The 17,811-nt window shown below is 46.8% G+C and overlaps 1 protein-coding gene across 1 annotated transcript in view; it reads right to left on the bottom strand.

Annotated features, from left to right (window-relative positions):
- PDPK1 (3-phosphoinositide dependent protein kinase 1) overlaps positions 1-16,933 on the bottom strand; it is a 50,267-nt gene extending 33,334 nt beyond the window's left edge. Inside the window, exon 1 of the mRNA XM_040439364.1 lies at positions 16,814-16,933. Coding sequence (XP_040295298.1) covers positions 16,814-16,837 — 24 coding nt within the window. The 5' untranslated portion in view covers positions 16,838-16,933. The remainder of the gene's footprint in view (positions 1-16,813) is intronic.
- Positions 16,934-17,811: the final 878 nt, after the last annotated feature.

The raw sequence follows: 17,811 nt of genomic DNA, 5'->3' as shown, positions 1-17,811 counted from the left end.
GATTCAGAAGGATGTAATAATAATGCCGTTACAGGATTAAAGCCATGGGCACCACAAGGCATGGGCACGGTGGCACCGCAGAATGAGGCAATGAGTCTGCACTATCTGGGAGGAAGCGGACCATCCCTTCTGTCACACAGATAAGACGGCTCATCCAGAATTTTTTTTTTTTTTTTTTTTTTAAAAGCAGCAACTCCGGAAGGTACAATGTGATCTTCCCCTCTAAACCGGGCGCAGGTCTGAGCAAATCCTCACATAAACACAGTCTGAATATAGCCGGCTAATGGAGGCTGCAAATCCCCCCGGGGCTGGAGAGAATACAAATGAGTCACACAGATCCTCCTAATTGTAGTGGATGTTCTCCGCGCTCATCATTTCTGGAAACACAAGCTCACGCTGCTGGAAGGGTTGTCCACGTTTAGCTTTTCTGTACATTAGGCAAGCAGCAAAGTCATACCCTACTGACCTTCAGAAGCTATCCCTCAGCCTCCTGACTCTCAATACACATGCATGCTCGGCCCGAACATGGCCACACTCCTCTCCAACATGCCTGATCCAACAGATGTCGGAACGTGCCCCCCCCCCCCCCCCCATCACTGATCAGGCGGCCTTAGATGGTAGGCCGGTCCTGTCGAAACTGATGGGTTCACTGAGGGTCATCTAATGTGACTGGCACCCAGCAGAGTGCTGAGCGGGAGGATACAGGGCGACACACAGCCATATGCATCAACTGTGCGGAACAAAATTTATAAAAAATTTTGGGGTGAAGGCAATTGAATAATAATTGATTAACTTGAGAAAACTGCTCTCTGTATCAACAGCGCGAGGAAGGGGCGAATTCCGCACTAATTAACATTTTTCAAAACCCCATTCGCATCAACCAGAGAACTTCAGAACAAGCCGCTCCGCACATGCCCCAGATATTCACTAAGGATTTCACACTTTGCAAAGCATTCGGTGAAATCCACAGCAAAATCCCTGGTGGAAATTAGCCATCGTGTGTGGACGCCGCCTTAAAGGGGAATTCCGGTTGTAGCAAGTTATTCCCTATCCACAGGATAGGGGATAATTATTAGTTCCTACCAGGGAGACCCCAACCAATCACAAGAACCCCATATACCTCAAGGGGTCCCCTGAAATGAGCAGAGCAGCAGGTCAAACATGCATACTGCCTCTCCATTCATCTCTATGGGAGCTCCGGAGATAGTATAGCTTTCCTCTATTTCCAGAAGTCCCATAGAGGTGAATGGAGCAGCAGTCCACATGCTTAAAGGGGTCGTCTCACTTCTGAGAATGGCATTTATCATGTAGAGAAAGTGAATACAAGGCACTTACTAATGTATTGTGATTGTCCATATTGCCTCCTTTGCTGGCTAAATTAATTTTTCCATCACATTGTACACCTGCTCGTTTCCATGGTTATGACCACCCTGCATTCTGGCAGTGGTGGTCGTGCTTGCACACTATAGAAAAAAAAAGTACTGGACCATGTGCACTCCCGCCGTCCCGGCCACCAGAAAGGCAAGTGCTTTTTCCTATATTGTGCAAACACATCCACCTCTGCTGGATCACAGGGTCGTCGTAACCATGGAAACGAGCAGTGTATAATGTGATGGAAAAATTAATCCAGCCAGCAAAGGAGGCAACATGGAGAATCACAATACATTAGTAAGTGCCTTGTATTAACCTTCTCTCCATGATAAATGCCATTAGCTGAAGTGAGACAACCCCTTTAGGGTCCATTCACACGTCCGCATCCGTTCCGCAATTTTAATTTTTTTAATTTTCAATGGGGCTGGAAAGTGCTGTCCGCATCCACATTTGCGGATCTGCAAAAAAATAGAACATGTCCTATTCTTGTCTTGTCCACAATTGTGGACAAGAAAAGGCATTTTCTTCTATGAGAGTGCCAATGATGTGCGGTCCGCAAAACACATACGGATGTGTAAATCGACCCTTAACCTGCTGTTCCTTTCATTCCGGGGGTTCCCTCAAGGTACTGGGTCCCTGTTCTCGTGATCGGTGGGGGTCCTAGGAGTAGGACACTTGTGCTTCAACCAGAATAGGATGAGTATCGCTGGTAAAACAACAGAGATCAGAATAAGGGCACAAATAATATATATGGAAAGATGTGCACAAATGAGACTGGTTTACACGGTCACTCTGCAGCAATGGGTACAACATGGGTCATTTACTAAGACTCATTTTTTGGTGGTCTTTCGCGTCCTTTACACTGACATTGCTGCCAGCCAATGCGCCTAATTTATGACGGGGCATGTGCTCAATTAGGTAGCCCTTGCATCTGCTGGAAAATCTACTCTAGCCCCTTGCGGACATAGTTTTGTGGCAACTCTTATACCTTTTTCCTGGGGTCAAATTAATAAAATTCACCGGAGCTGGGGTTCCTGGCCCCTGCCACTCCTATGTGCTGAAAACAGCAGGGGGGGGGGAAACACTGTAATAAATATATTGTCGCACAGGAATTTAAAAAGTCAAAAAAAAAAAAAAAGATGGAGATATCCGTCACCAATAACACCCCACCACGGCTTCTGCTCCTCTGTGCTATGAAGGCGATCAGCGACATACTTGGACATGTTGAAAGTGGTAGAAAACTGGGCGAATTATATTTGGCATTTCTTGAGCTGGTGGAAAGTAGCGTCCCTCCTCGGTTCAGCAAATTTCTGAGGGGGGGGGGGGGGGAAGGAGCAAGAATTCTAGGTCGCATACCAGACGCTGCTTACACACCTATCGAATTTCAGATACAAAGGCCAACAGGAACTTTATTGTGTGTCATTCACGGGTGAGGGTTTTACTGCAGGACGACAATCAGGTCGAAAACAACAATTGGCCTTGTACTGGTTAACCTCGCTAATGTCCTTGTCTAATCCAAGGAAGAATAAAGGATGGTATTCTACTCCGCAGACGTCCAGAAGACATCTTAATTATATATACATGGAGCATTGTTGCTACCAAAACAGGCAAGGACATCATTACATGGCACCTACAGAGCGCATATCAATACGTCGTCATGACCGATGCAACCGTCCGCTGATCTGAGCGCTCCAACCCCATTGGTCACAAGGGGAATGGGATCCAGCACCCGGATCGGAATACTTTTGTAATTACATGTAATTAAAAATCTAGTATAGCTACAGAGTTATTTAATAAAATGTATCTGTAAAGCGCCACCTGCTGTCTGAACTTTTCCCTCTGTCCACCTCACTGAGGGAGGGGGGGGGGGTCGCACGTGGTTGCACACTTCCTAGACCCCTACAATCAGTTTACTGTGCAGGGCGTGGAAATAATTTGAAGAACTGCTACACGTGGAGGGGTTTACGCAAGTGACTGCGTTGTGGCGTAATCCTAGAAAGGTTCAGTGTAGAGGGTTTCTCCCCAGTGCTATACTTCCATCAGGGTGAGGGGTTATTGTGAACTTGATCTACACTCACCTAAAGAATTATTAGGAACACCTGTTCGTTTTCTCATTAATGCAATTATCTAGTCAACCAATCACATGGCAGTTGCTTCAATGCATTTAGGGGGGTGGTCCTGGTCAAGACAATCTCCTGAACTCCAAACTGAATGTCAGAATGGGAAAGAAAGGTGATTTAAGCAATTTTGAGCGTGGCATGGTTGTTGGTGCCAGACGGGCCGGTCTGAGTATTTCACAATCTGCTCAGTTACTGGGATTTTCACGCACAACCATTTCTAGGGTTTACAAAGAATGGTGTGAAAAGGGAAAAACATCCAGTATGCGGCAGTCCTGTGGGCAAAAATGCCTTGTGGATGCTAGAGGTCAGAGGAGAATGGGCCGACTGATTCAAGCTGATAGAAGAGCAACGTTGACTGAAATAACCACTCGTTACAACCGAGGTATGCAGCAAAGCATTTGTGAAGCCACAACACGCACAACCTTGAGGCGGATGGGCTACAACAGCAGAAGACCCCACCGGATACCTCTCATCTCCACTACAAATAGGAAAAAGAGGCTACAATTTGCACGAGCTCACCAAAATTGGATTGTTAAAGACTGGAAAAATGTTGCCTGGTCTGATGAGTCTCGATTTCTGTTGAGACATTCAAATGGTAGAGTCCGAATTTGGCGTAAACAGAATGAGAACATGTATCCATCCTCTGATGGCTACTTCCAGCAGGATAATGCACCATGTCACAAAGCTCGAATCATTTCAAATTGGTTTCTTGAACATGACAATGAGTTCACTGTACTAAAATGGCCCCACAGTCACCAGATCTCAACCCAATAGAGCATCTTTGGGATGTGGTGGAACGGGAGCTTCGTGCCCTGGATGTGCATCCCTCAAATCTCCATCAACTGCAAGATGCTATCCTATCAATATGGGCCAACATTTCTAAAGAATGCTATCAGCACCTTGTGGAATCAATGCCACGTAGAATTAAGGCAGTTCTGAAGGCAAAAGGGGGTCCAACACCGTATTAGTATGGTGTTCCTAATAATTCTTTAGGTGAGTGTACTTTGGATGTTCTACCAGCTGTTAAGGCTTTGTTGTTTGTATCCACATTTATAAAAATTAAGTCTGATGGAAATTGGGGTCTGATTTGAAGTCTGATGAAAAAAAAATCTAAATTTTTTTTACGCGATCTTCCTCCTCTAAAACCTAGGTGCGTCGCATGAAGTACATGTTATAAAGTGAAAACTATACCGTAGTCATTTTATTGGATACATATACCCATGAAAAAAAAAAAAAAATGATACACAAAAAAAATTTAACTGCAAAGAGAAGTTGGGGGTCAGTCAGCACATCCAATGCGCAGGTGCGCGTTGCCATGGCTGAAAGCACAAAGGCAAAAAAATAAAATAAAATGTACAATGCAACAGCACTCTGCAAACTAAATTTTTTTTAATAAAAGTGATTTTTGGGAACAAAGCTGGAAGATCTGTCCCAAATTAACTGCAGAAAAACTATTTTCATTTGGAAAACACCTGAACTACAGACCTGAAGTGCGCTGGACCTTCCCTGGTGAAAGCCCACAGCCGAAAATGATCCAGTATTATTGTCAGTTCTCCCCCGTCCTCCTTCCTATAACTGCACGGTTCGCAGACAGCCAATGCTTTTTTAGAAACAGAATGAAGGGTAAAGTGGCAGCTTGTCGTCTGGCAGTAAGAAGCAGCCGACAGAACTGCGATTGTGCGAATATTCCTTGAAACTAAAGGTTTTCTTTGAATTGACGGGCAGAACGCAGAAACTGCAGGTACAATAAAATGCCAAAAATTCTTAAAAATAAACTTCTATCTCAAGGCAACAGTCTAAAAAGCTAAACTGGAACTTATCACGCTGGCTCGGCGGTTAGCACTGGTGCCTCGCTGCGCTGGGGTCCTGGGCTCGGATCCGACCAAGGACAACATCTGCATGGAGTTTCTATGTTCTCCCCAGGTTCTCCGGTTTCCTCCCGCACTCCAAAGACAGACTGATTGGGGACAGCGTGATGCTAATGTCTGTAAAGCGCTGCGGAATATGTCAGTGCTATAAAAGTGCGTAAAATAAAACATTGTAAATAAAAAAATATCTAAAAACGGTCCAAAAAAATAAAATGTGGTAAAAGCAATACAGGTTTTTCCTTTTCAATAGAAAAGTATAAAAAAGGGGAGTCATGGAAACTCCTTTTACAGTTTATTAATTTCCAAGACGACTTAAGATGATTTTTTGTCATGGAATCAAGTTTAATTTCTCAGTCCTGCAATTATTTTTTTTTAAATGCAGCAAAAACATATTAAATACAAGCTATCCTTTCTTCAAAAAGCAAACCATTTAAATATTACTACATTATATTATTACTATTTAAATGTTAACAGACTACTTTCACACTCGCGTTTGTATTATCTTTAACATAGCCAGGACGGAGCCGTCTTGACCTCCATTGAAAGTCAATGGAGGACGAATCCGTTTTCTATTGTCCCAGATTGTGTCAGTGAAAACGGATCCGTCCTCATTGACTTACATTGTGTGTAAGGACGGATTCGTTTGGCTCAGTTTCGTCAGACGGAAACCAAAACGCTGCAAGCGGAACGGAGGCAAACTGATGCATTCTGAGCGGATCCTTTTCCATTCAGAATTCATTAGGGCAAAACTGATCGGTTTTGGACCGCTTGTGAGAGCCCTGAACGGATCTCCCGAACGGAAAGCCAAAACGCCGGTGTGAAAGTAGCCTTAGATTTGAATGTTATTACTATATATTATACTATTATTATTGCTATTTTTATCAAACAAGATGAAAATACCCAAATTTAACACAATGCTCTGGCCTCTGTTCTGTTATACCGCTAAATACATTCATTGTAAGGCTTCATGCACACGTCCATTCCGTTTTTTGGGGTTCGCAAACCGCGGATCATCAAAAAAAGGAAGCCGTCCGTATGCCTTCCGCAATTTGCAGAACGGAACGGGCGGCCCATTGTAGACATGACTATTCTTGTCCGCAAAACAGACAAGAATAGGACATGCTATATTTTTTTTTTTTGCGGAGCCTCGGAACAGAGTAACGGATGCGGACAGCACACGGAGTGCTGTCCGCATCTTTTGCGGCCCCATTGAAGTGAATGGGGACGGAGCCGAAAACCGGTCGTGTGCATGAGGCCTAAGGAATAATTAGATAGAAGCCGATGCCTGGATATCTTCTTGCTTCTTTACATCCCAATCACTGCTCACTTCTAAGATACTTTCCCCATCTATGAATCACGGCCGGATATGCAGATTATTTTATCTTTTCCAAATATTATACACAATAAATATATCATTTATTTCATCATCATAAATGCCATCCACAGGAAAACCCACTAAGTGGAGGCTGCCGCTACGGATACACTTTGCTATGGAAATATTTAGTAAAATGAACATCCCCTGATTTTTCTTTTTCTCCAGATAACAGCGATTTGATCAATCTCTAGCACGTGGTTACTTTGAATGAAAGGCTCTTTGTGCTCACAATTCAATCACTTCTTAAGAGCAGAAGACTCATCATTTGTGGAATATAGAAAACACGACACGTGACGGTATTATTTATAGTCTACATCTAATATCACATGAGCGGCCGGGTTATTACCGGTAGATACAATAATTATTAGGGGCTAATAGTTATTTTTCCTCTTGGAGATCTACAGGTTAGATTTAATAACTTATTACCTTATTGAATCATTGATTTTTGAATAATTCTCTACATTTTTTCCAGACATCCTCCAATCAATAAGAAATGATAACATTTTCATAAAATTTCCACAAACAAATTGAGGAGTTACATGAATCAAGAATGACACAAAGGCCTCATGCACACGACAGTTGTTCTGGTCCGCATCCGAGCCGCCCTTTTTGCGGCTCAGGTGCGGACCCATTCACTTCAATGGGGCCGCAAAAGATGCGGACAGCACACCGTGGCCCTGCAAAAAAATAAATATATATATATATATATATATATATATATATATATATATATATCACACACACACACACACACACACACACACACACACACACACACAACACACACACACACACACACACACACACACACACACACACACACACACACACACACACACCCTATTCTTGTCCGTTTTGCAGACAAGAATAGGCATTTCTACAATGGGCCGTCTGTTCCGTTCCACAAATTGCGGAAGGCACACGGGCAGCTTCCGTGTTTTGCGGACCGCAAAAAACGGAACGGTCATGTGCATGAAGCCAAACAAGCATAAATAAAAATCCAAATGCAAAGAAACCCATCATCCACACTGTAAGGGCTCGTTCACACGACTGTTGGAGTCCCGTGCCTGTGCTGTGAACCACAAATTGTGGTCCACAATGCATGGGCACCTTCCGTGGGGCAGGCGCATGGGGATCGCAGAGCATGTTCTATCTTTTTGCGGTGACGAAGGCACGGAACCCCAGGAAGCACTCCGTAGTGTTCCATTCTTCAGTTCCGCACCCCCGGATTTGCGGACCCACTGAAATGAATGGGTCCGCATCCGTGATGCGAAATGACAAATGCGGGCCGCAATATGGGAACGGGACACCAACGGTCGTGTGAACGAGCCCTAAGGCCTCTTTCACGCAACCTTTTTTTTCCTTCCCCCATTTACGGGGCGTTTTTTGCATCCCGTATACGGAACCATTCATTTCAATGGTTCCGCAAAAAAAAAAAAAAAAAAAAAAAAAAAAACTGAATGTAGTCCGTATGCATTCTGTTAACATATTTCCGTTCCTTTGAAAGATAGAACATGTCCTATTATTGCCCGCAAATCACGTTCCGTGGCTCCATTCAAGTCAATGGGTCCGCAAAAAAATAAAAAAACGGAACACATACGGAAATGCATCCAGAACCATTTATTGAAAATGTTATGCCCAGACCAATTTGTTCTATGTAATTACTGTATATGCCATACAGAAAAACTGAACAGAAACAAAAAAACTGAACGGATCCGTGAAAAATGGACCGCAAAACACTGAAAAAGCCATACGGTCGTGTGAAAGAGGCCTAAACAGAATGACTAAGGCTACTTTCACACTAGCGTTTTTGCTGGATCCGGCAGGGCTCAGCAAAAACGCTTCCGTTACTGATAATACAACCATCTGCATCCGTTATGAACGGATCTGGTTGTATTATCTTTAACATTGCCAAGACGGATCCGTCATGAACTCCACTGAAAGTCAATGGGGGACAGATCAGTTTTCTATTGTGGCAGAGAAAATGGATCCGTCCCCTTGACTTGATTTGTGTGCCAGGACGGATCCGTCTTGCTCCGCATCCAAGGACAGAAAGCAAACTACAACATGTTTCGGTTTGCTCTCTGGTATAGGAATGCAACTAAACAGAACGGAATGCATTCTGGGGCCCTCCGTTCTGTTCAGTTACGTTTTGTCCCCACTGACAATGAATGGGCCAAAACGGAAGCGTTTTTCCCCCGGTATTGAGCCCCTATGACGGATCTCAATACTGGAAACCGCTAGGGTGAAAAGTAGCCTAAGCAGATATTAGGTGTGGTAGTCATTTTCATGCCTGGGAGACGGAGAGGCCGTCTCGCGCCGCTTATCAGTCTCACTGTTTGGAGTGGAATTTTACAAAGTGTGAAATTCAGTAAATTAAATGATGCCACAGAAAACACAAAAACATATTTTCAGTAGATTTCCAGGAGGACAGACATGAGCCTCAGGGCAAGTGAAAAATATAATGCAAAAACATTAAGAGTTTAATTTTAGGTTTTTTAAAATGACATATTACTCCAGCTTTAACGTCACCAGCACACGCTGCGGAATACGCACGTTTTTCTTCGCGTGTGATTACAGTGCGGAAATACTGCTGCAAAGCATATGAGATGACACCAATCTCCCGTAGACTTTGCCGATTATTGCAGTGCGGAAACTAACCTGCATTTCGGATTTCCAAATCCGCAGCATGTCAATTAAGCTTCCGTTTTTAGCTGCAGATTTCACCCTTTTTCCAAACGAAGGACGAGCTCTACTGCAAAACCGCATCTAGTCGGCAATTACAAATTGTGGATTTTGGTGCAGATCTGGCGCAGAAAAGCACGTACATCCGCACGGAAACTAGTGCAGATTCACCCGCACCAGGGTGTAGGCGGCCTAATGGTCAGGATAGCTTAGAATAAAGTGGATGTATCATGAAAGTCGGGCATTTAAGCAGAAGCAGCAATGGCGATTTCCTCATCTCAAAAGCCAACACCGGAGGGTACACCCCCACAAAATGGCAGTGTTCAATAACTTGACAACAACGTCTGAAGCGGTTCTCAAGTCGACTTAGTGTCTGCTGAGGCATCCCACTCTTCTTGAAGGGCGGCCCTCAGGTCATTGAGGTTCTGAGGTACAGAGTTACGAGCCTCTACACGGTGACTCGGCTGATCCCATAGGTTTTTAGTGGGATTCAGGTCTGGATAAAGTGCAAGCGACTTCATTTGAGGTCCCCCAGGATCCAGCAGCTGTTCCCCTAATGACGTGACCTCGATGAGCTGGCGCATTGTCGTCCATGAAGATGAAATGAGGCCTGTGTTGTTCATGCAGAGGCACAATGACGGGATTAATGATGGTATTTAGGTAGTACGGCCTTGTCACTGGACCATTCACAAGGTGTAAGGCAGTTCTGTATTGACTAGACACAGCTCCCCACACTGTCACACCACCACCACCAAAGGCTCGTCTGTGGCTGATGCATAGCGCTCTCCTTGACGTCTTCAACATCATTGGCGGTCATCATTTCTGCTCAGCGTGAATCGACTTTCATCAGTGAACAGCACTGAGGCCCACTGGTCCCTCATCCAGCGTAGATGCTCCCTGGCCCATGCAAGATGATGACGCCTGTGGTCAGGTACACTTGCAGGATGTCCAGCATGCAGACCAAACCGATGTAAACACTTTCAAATGATGTGACGTGACACTTGTGCCTGGAGTCGTGTGGCATTCATCATCCGGTTCCGCAGGGCATTGTTCACAATGAAGCGGTCATCAGTATGGGATGTGGCACTTCTCTGCCTCGCTGTGACTCTTCTAGTCTCTGTATCTCTGATACAACCTGCTGATGACGCTCTAAGCTCAGCGGCCACATCCACCTGAGAACATCCTGCATGAAGCCTCACAAAGGCGAGGTTCTGTTGATTAATTGTCAGGTGTCGCCTTTGTCTCATGATGTCAAATTGTGAACAGCATGATGAGGAGGACTGGTTAAATACCAATTTTAATTGAAGCAGGAAATTTATTGGGCGATTAATGGATCAAACATCTGTTGTGAATTTTGCCGTTCAACTCCTCGTTAGAGAACAGCAAGTTGTGCAAAAAAGGTGCATTCAAAAGGTTCAGAGAAGATCACATAACGTTCATCTGTAAAGGTTAGAGTGCATTTTAGGTTCATCCTGAAGTTTCACCCACAAGTCAAATATCCCTAACTTTCAAGAGTAGTGTATACAGTACATATATAATGCTGTGTGTCCCTGGCCGAAATCGGCAGTAATGAATTGTACTGACACAATGCAGTCAGTACGATTTATTACATCCGATGTTGAACAGGGACACACAGCATTATAAATTGTTATTGTGCCATGAGGTCCCGTCACAGAAGCAGAGACCAGGCCGGGTAATAACCCTCCCGTGTTTTCCGGATTCAACGCACTTGTCTGAAATTAGCCTAAGATGCCCCAGACTTATTACTTGAGGAATGCAAGTAGTAAAACAGACCTATCAGGAGAGGGGACAGCTCATCCAGCAAAGTTCTAACCAGGGGCCACCACACACCTCTCAAATCATACCGGCAACCATGTCCATCAGGTACAAGCTGCTTTATGAACCACCGATATCTTCAAATACTCAAGTATATAAAGAGCCAAATAAACAGGCAAATAACTACACATAAGTCAAAATTACAATGTAAAAAGAGAGAGAAAGCATAAAAGTCACCATCAAGCCTACAAACGCTAATCAAGTCCGTCCACAACTAGTCTGCACATTGACGGTGCCTTGCTAGGTCGTATTGCAGACTGGCTTTCTACATGGGTGGCCCATTTGGCAAGTGAACAGTTGGTGTTTAGTTGGGGGCTTTGTTCTACTGTTGTGGCGCTAATGCAGACGCTTAAAGGGAACCTGTCCCCAGCGACAACCCCATCCAGCTGTGCTTCACCTGATCCGCGGCTCCATTCCCGAATTATGGTATTTTTTCTTAATATGCAAATTAGGCTTTTGGTGCAATGAGGGTGTCACCCCCATGCTTTTGTTGCACCTGTCAGTCAATCAAAGCAGTGAAGGAGGGGCTTGACACAGAAAGTAGATAATATAAAAAAAATAAAAATAAAAACACAACACAACCCCTTTAACTGTACGGCCCAAAGAAAGCATCGACCATGCAGAAGTCAAGGTAAGACTTTGAAACGTGAGAAACTAGAGTTGCACTTAAAGCCCCCCATTTGTGACAACGATTGCATACTGCTAAATTATGCCATCAATGTCAGATAGGAGTGGGCCCCAGAGGTGGGACCTGTACCAGTCTCCAGAATGGGGACCCCGAAGTGAAGGAGAGCACACCGCACTTGCACAGCATGCTCTCCATTCATGTCTATGAGAGAGCTGAAAAGAGCAGAGTGAGCACGCTCAGTTGTTTCTGGAAGCCCCATAGCGATGAATGGAGAGCGCACTGTGCAAGCGCTGCCACCTCTCCGTTCACCGCTACGGCACTGCCAGAGATAGTCAAGCCGGGGATTGGCTATTTTTGGGACTCCCATGGCAGCGAACGGAGGGTGGCTGCTCTCTGTTCACTTCTGGAGATAGGAGTGGGTGCCAGAGGTGGGACCCGCACCTATCTGACCTTGATGATCTATCCTAGCGATATGCCATGAATGTCCCAGAAGGGAGGACCCCTTTAATACTGCAGGAAGTGGGTTTTATTTTTATTTATACTGTACATACACAATAAAAAAAAATATATATATAAAATAAAATCATTAAGAAAACTGATCTGGCAAAGTCAAGCAAATGCCACCTCCACATTCCAGAGCCTTGTACACATCCACAAGTAGTTACATGCAGCCATAATTATCCCATACAACGCCTGCCATAAATGTGGGAGAGAAACTAGGAGGGAACTTGCCCGATAACAGCGCGCAGCACGTGAGTAGATCGCTCCTCTCCGCCGTGAATGACAATGCACTTGTGAATGACTTGGAGAAACCAGACACCATTCAGTAAAGCGCCGGCTTCACCCTTCTGACTCGCTTCCCATTTTCACTCGCCAGAAAGGGAACTGGGACATGGTTTACGAGAGCAAAACAAATAGGGATCTGCACAAAGTTACTGGAGTCACAGCCGGTCACCTTTAAAGGGCTCGCAGCGCTTTTATAAATAAAGTTTATTGAAATGGACAGGACATGTGGATGCACGGTGTCCTATCGGGCACATGTTAAGTCGTTTTGTTTTTTGGGGGCAGCTGTCAGGACTGGACTATTGGGAAGCAAAGTAACGATTAATATACCATCCTTAGGGCCCATTCACATAACGGTATTGTCGCCGTGTCAGTTTTGCAGACCGCAAAACATGGGAACCGGCTGTGTGAAGTCAGCATCACAGATGCGGACCCATTGACTTGAGTGGGTCTGCGATCTGCACGATACGGCAAAAGATAGGACACAGATCAGAAGCCCTTCCTTGGGCTTACGGGTCCGTGTCCTATCTTTTGCTGTCTCTTGCAGAATGCGGACCCACTCAAGTCAATGGGTCCGTCCGCATCTGTGATGCTGACTTCACACAGCCGGTGCCCATGTTTGGCGGTCCGCAAAACGGACACGGCGACCATACGGTCATGTGAATGAGTCCATACTGTGTAAGTTCACAGATCTTGTCCATGGGCGAACTGTGTGGGTGGCCACAGCACCCACGATCTTCCCTCAGAGGTACCCGTCATCTTATAGGGGGCCCCCCCGAGTGTCATTCTCCACCTCCCTTAGGACAGGCAGCATTAGTGGTCTCCACACTATCTACCATCTGTACACATCTCTCCTTGGGGGTCTCTCTGACACGTCTCGTGTTTTCTCGAAGAGAGGCTTAAAGGGGTTGGCGCATTTTGTACATAGGGGGGCATATCTCTAGGACATGCCCCCAAGGTCTGACAGTTGTGGGTCCCACCTATCCTTAGAATGGAGCCGAAAAAAGTGACAGAAGGCACACAGCGCATGCGCAGCCGCCCTCCATTCATTTCTATCGGAGTGCTGAAAATAGCAGAGTGGCACACATGGCTTTTTCCGGAAATCCCAATGAAATGGAAGGAAGCGCAAGCGCGGGCACCGCTCCGTTCACTTCTATGGGACTAATGGAAATAGCCGACGCAGCGCTTTGCTATTTTCGGCACTCCCATAGAAATTAATGTAGGGTGGCCCCTTGCAGACTAGCGAGTATTCCGCGCGGGTGCAATGCGTGATGCGAACACATTGCGCCCGCACGGAATCCGGACCCCTGTCATTTCAATGGGGCTGTGTACATGTGCGTTGGTTTTCACGCATCACTTGCGCGTTGCGTGAAAAATCGCAGCATGTTCTATATTCTGCTATTTTTATGCAACGCAGGCCCCATAGAAGTGAATGGAGCTGCGTGAAAATCGCATCCGCGGTGCGTTTTTCACAGATGGCTGCTAAGATGTTGTTTGTATACATTCAGTTTTTTTATCATGCGCCTGCAAAACGCATTAAATCGCATTGCACCAGCGCGGTTAAAAACTGAACGCAATCGTAGACAAAACTGACTGACTGTTTGCGAAATCGCACATTTTTCACTGAACGCATTCGCAACGCAGCCGGACCTAATCCGCACACGTTCGTCTGCAAGGGGCCTAAGAGTAGGTGGGGGTCTCAGAGGTGGGAGTCTGGGACCCGCACATAGCAGACATGGGGGGGGCATATCCTAGCGACTTCCTGTGAACACTCAAGTCTCTTTTAGGGGCCTCCAAGTTCACGTGAACCTAAGGGAATACTTAGTCTCCATTCACACGTCCGTGGTGTGTTGCGGATCCACAACACACCCGCCCGGCACCCCTATAGAAATGCCTATTCTTGTCCGCGAGCTGCGGACAAGAATAGGACATGTTGTTCTATCTTTTGCGGAGCTGCGGACCCAAAGATCAGGGGCTGCGCTCCGCAAATGCGGATAGCACACTATTATGTCAACTCCATTGAAATAAATATATCGTATCAATGCTTGCAGTCATTCCATAGAAATATAACTGGCGCAGGGAGACCACTACAAAGCTGCACACTGCCTGCCAGTATATGCTATAGAGGACCCCTTTATGTAATCTGCCCGTACCCCGAGGCTCCGCTCACACCCAATCAGAGTCTCCGCAGCAGATTCCATCAGGTTTTCTGAGGAAAACAGCTCCGCGTTCGGACGTGACACAACTCGATGGCTCCCATTAGGTCAAGGGGGTCCATCGGCATCTGGATCCGTCACAGCTTTTATTCTGCTTCTGGAATGAAACATAAAAACAGAACGCCCAATGCACATGTGAACAGAGCCTTACAGAAACGCATCCACAGGGGGACTGTAGGGTCACAGCTCCGGGACATTCACCGACCAGATCTGCTAGGTCAGGCATCAGGAACAGCTGTTAAAACTACAACTCCCAGCATGTTCCATTCAAATTCTATGAGCAGCTGAGCAAATAGAGCATGCTGGGGATTGTAGTTTCGCAACAGCTGGAGTGGGGGAGGCTGCCGATTGCTACTTTCAAGGTAGAGAATGAACGGCGATGGCTGCACTGTCCGCAGCACTATCGGGGGGTTAGAAACCGGCAAAGCCAAACACCCGCCGCTTCTAGGACTACGGGACCCCGACATCCAGATAGGTGGGGGTCCATCCAGACATTTATTACATATCCACTGACCAGGTTGTCGGCAACCCAAGATCTCTGCCGTCATTCCTGTACTCATCCCATACTTCTCACAGCTGAGCGTTTGCTACAATCACATCCAGTCTTGACTACCTCCTATGATCTCCGACGTGATACACTCCACCGATACATTGCAGCAAACCATCAGGACAGGAAAGGGAACGGATCTGTCCTGACGCACAATGCAAGTCAATGGGGACGGATCCGTTTTTTCTGACACCATAGAAAACGGATCCGTCCTCCATTTGACTTTCAATGGTGTTCATGACGGATCCGTCTTGGCTACGTGACAGATGACACAAACGGATCCGTTCTGAACGGGTGCAGACGGTTGTATTATCTGAACGGATCCGTCATGGATCCGCACCAAACGAGAGTGTGAAAGGAGCCTTAGATCGTAGGGGCTCCCACCAACCACAAGCCTGGGGGGCCCTCCCAGGGAAGCAAACTCTCGGCTCCCATCTCCAGAATGAGGCCCCCAAAGTGAACACACAACAGCCGCGCATGCGCAGCCACCCTCCGCTCACCCATTTTCTGCAGTCCCATAGCGGTGAATTTGAGAGGTGGCCGCGCTTGCGCAGTACGCTCTCCATTCCCTGCTAAGGGCTAAGAGAGCGATGAATGGAGAACACGCTGCACAAGCGCTGTGTGCGCTCTCCTTCACTTCAGGGGCTCCGTTCTATAGATAGAAGGGGGGTCCCAGCAGGCACCTAGAGATATGCCATCAGTGTCTCATATGGACCAACCCCTTTGACGGCCCTCATGCGCCAACAGCAAGCAGAGATATTGCAAATTGTAATATACCTCATGAATTAGAAAGTGGCAGAACTTTTCCTTACGCAAGTTATACCAAGTGGAAATGCCCTTTAAGTCAGCGGTCACCAGGACGGAGCATGCCCCCTGTATACCGGGGAGGATTCCGCCTGCACGTCCCGACCACGGCTTCTTAATGGAGAGTCGCGATCATCTGCAGTGCGACGAGCAGGCGGCCTGCTTACGTGGAGACGGTCGAGCAGAACATGTTTCTTTCCCTTACAGCGGGTGTACGACATGTGTGCTGCGGTGTGCGGCGGTAGCTGTGGGGGTCGAGGCTGTTATGTAAGAGAATCTATAGGTTACAGGGGGTCTGCCATAGAAACAAGGCAAGGAAGACGCAGGCAGTGCCATCACCCTCACCCTGCCAGGGCCTGTCAGCTGGCAGCACCTCCTCTCCATGTGGGGGCAGCTGACAGACTCTGCACACAGGGGTAGATGCCCATCCTTGCATCTATGGAGGGGAGAGGCCTGCTGCCGCCGCCGCTGCGCACACCTCTCTCCCTCAGGAAAGCTTCTCACACTCTCCCCAGCCCCGCCGGTTCCCGCCCGAACCCCTCCTGCCCCCCTCCCCAAAAAACAAGCCGGGGGTCCTCACCACTTGGCTAGTGGTCCTGGCCATGGCCTTCTCCCCCTCTCCTCAGATGGCTTTAAGGATCACACAGCAGCCAACAGTAATGGCCGCCCGCATCGTCTGGAGCTGACGTCACTCCACAACAATGTTCGTGGTGGTGAAGGGAGGAGCTTCAGAGGAAGACGCCGCGCCGGATTGGCTGAGGCTGTCCTGCGCCCGCCGCTGATTGGATGACGTGGGTGCTTTTTACGCCAGCGTGGGCACGCCCTTCCCCGCCTCCTCCTCCTCCTCATTCACAGAAAAAGCGTCTTCGTTTCCTTGTTTGTTTCCTCCATTTTGCAGTGAGGTGGTGCGGGGACTGGGACGGGGGCGCTCTGTTTACGTCTCACGCTCCATATCCCGTCACTTTCTCTCTGCCGTTCACATTATGCTCTTGAATGCGTTTCTTCCTAAAAAATAAACGTATCTGTGCCTTCAAATCATTGTGGCGTCCTCTTATTCCTATCCGTTTCTGGGAAAGCTGGGTGACAACCCATATGGTAAATTGTAAGGTTGTCGCACAGTTTTCCTAGACTCCTGTTTGTAAGTGGTGGAATTTTATTTAAAGGGGAACTCTGCTGCACGAATAGTGGGGGTCATTTATCAAACGGGTGTAAAGTGGGGCTGGCTTAGTTGCCCAGAGCAACCAATGAGCTTCCACCTTTCATTTTTCACAGCTCCCTTGGAAAATGAAAGGTGCAATCTGATTGGTTGCTATGGGCAACTAAGCCAGCCCTACTTTATACCAGTTTGATAAATGACCTCCAGTGTGTCCCGAATACATGGTAGGTTTAAAAAGGGGCTTTCACTTGTGGCAAGTTAAACAATAATCCATATTAGGTTGGTGGGGGCCCCACCAAACTTGAGAATCGGGGCCCTCCAAAATGAACCACGCGGCTGGTTAGGCATGCATACTGCAGCTCCATTCATCTCTATGAGCACTGTGCATGCCCGACCTGCCACGTGGTTCATTTCGGGGTGTC

The sequence above is a fragment of the Bufo bufo genome, chromosome 7 (genome assembly GCF_905171765.1).
Source record: "Bufo bufo chromosome 7, aBufBuf1.1, whole genome shotgun sequence".
In the NCBI taxonomy this organism is placed as follows: domain Eukaryota; kingdom Metazoa; phylum Chordata; class Amphibia; order Anura; family Bufonidae; genus Bufo; species Bufo bufo.
The sequence above is the reverse complement of the archived record's forward strand: the minus strand, read 5'-3'. Positions and strand labels throughout refer to the sequence as shown.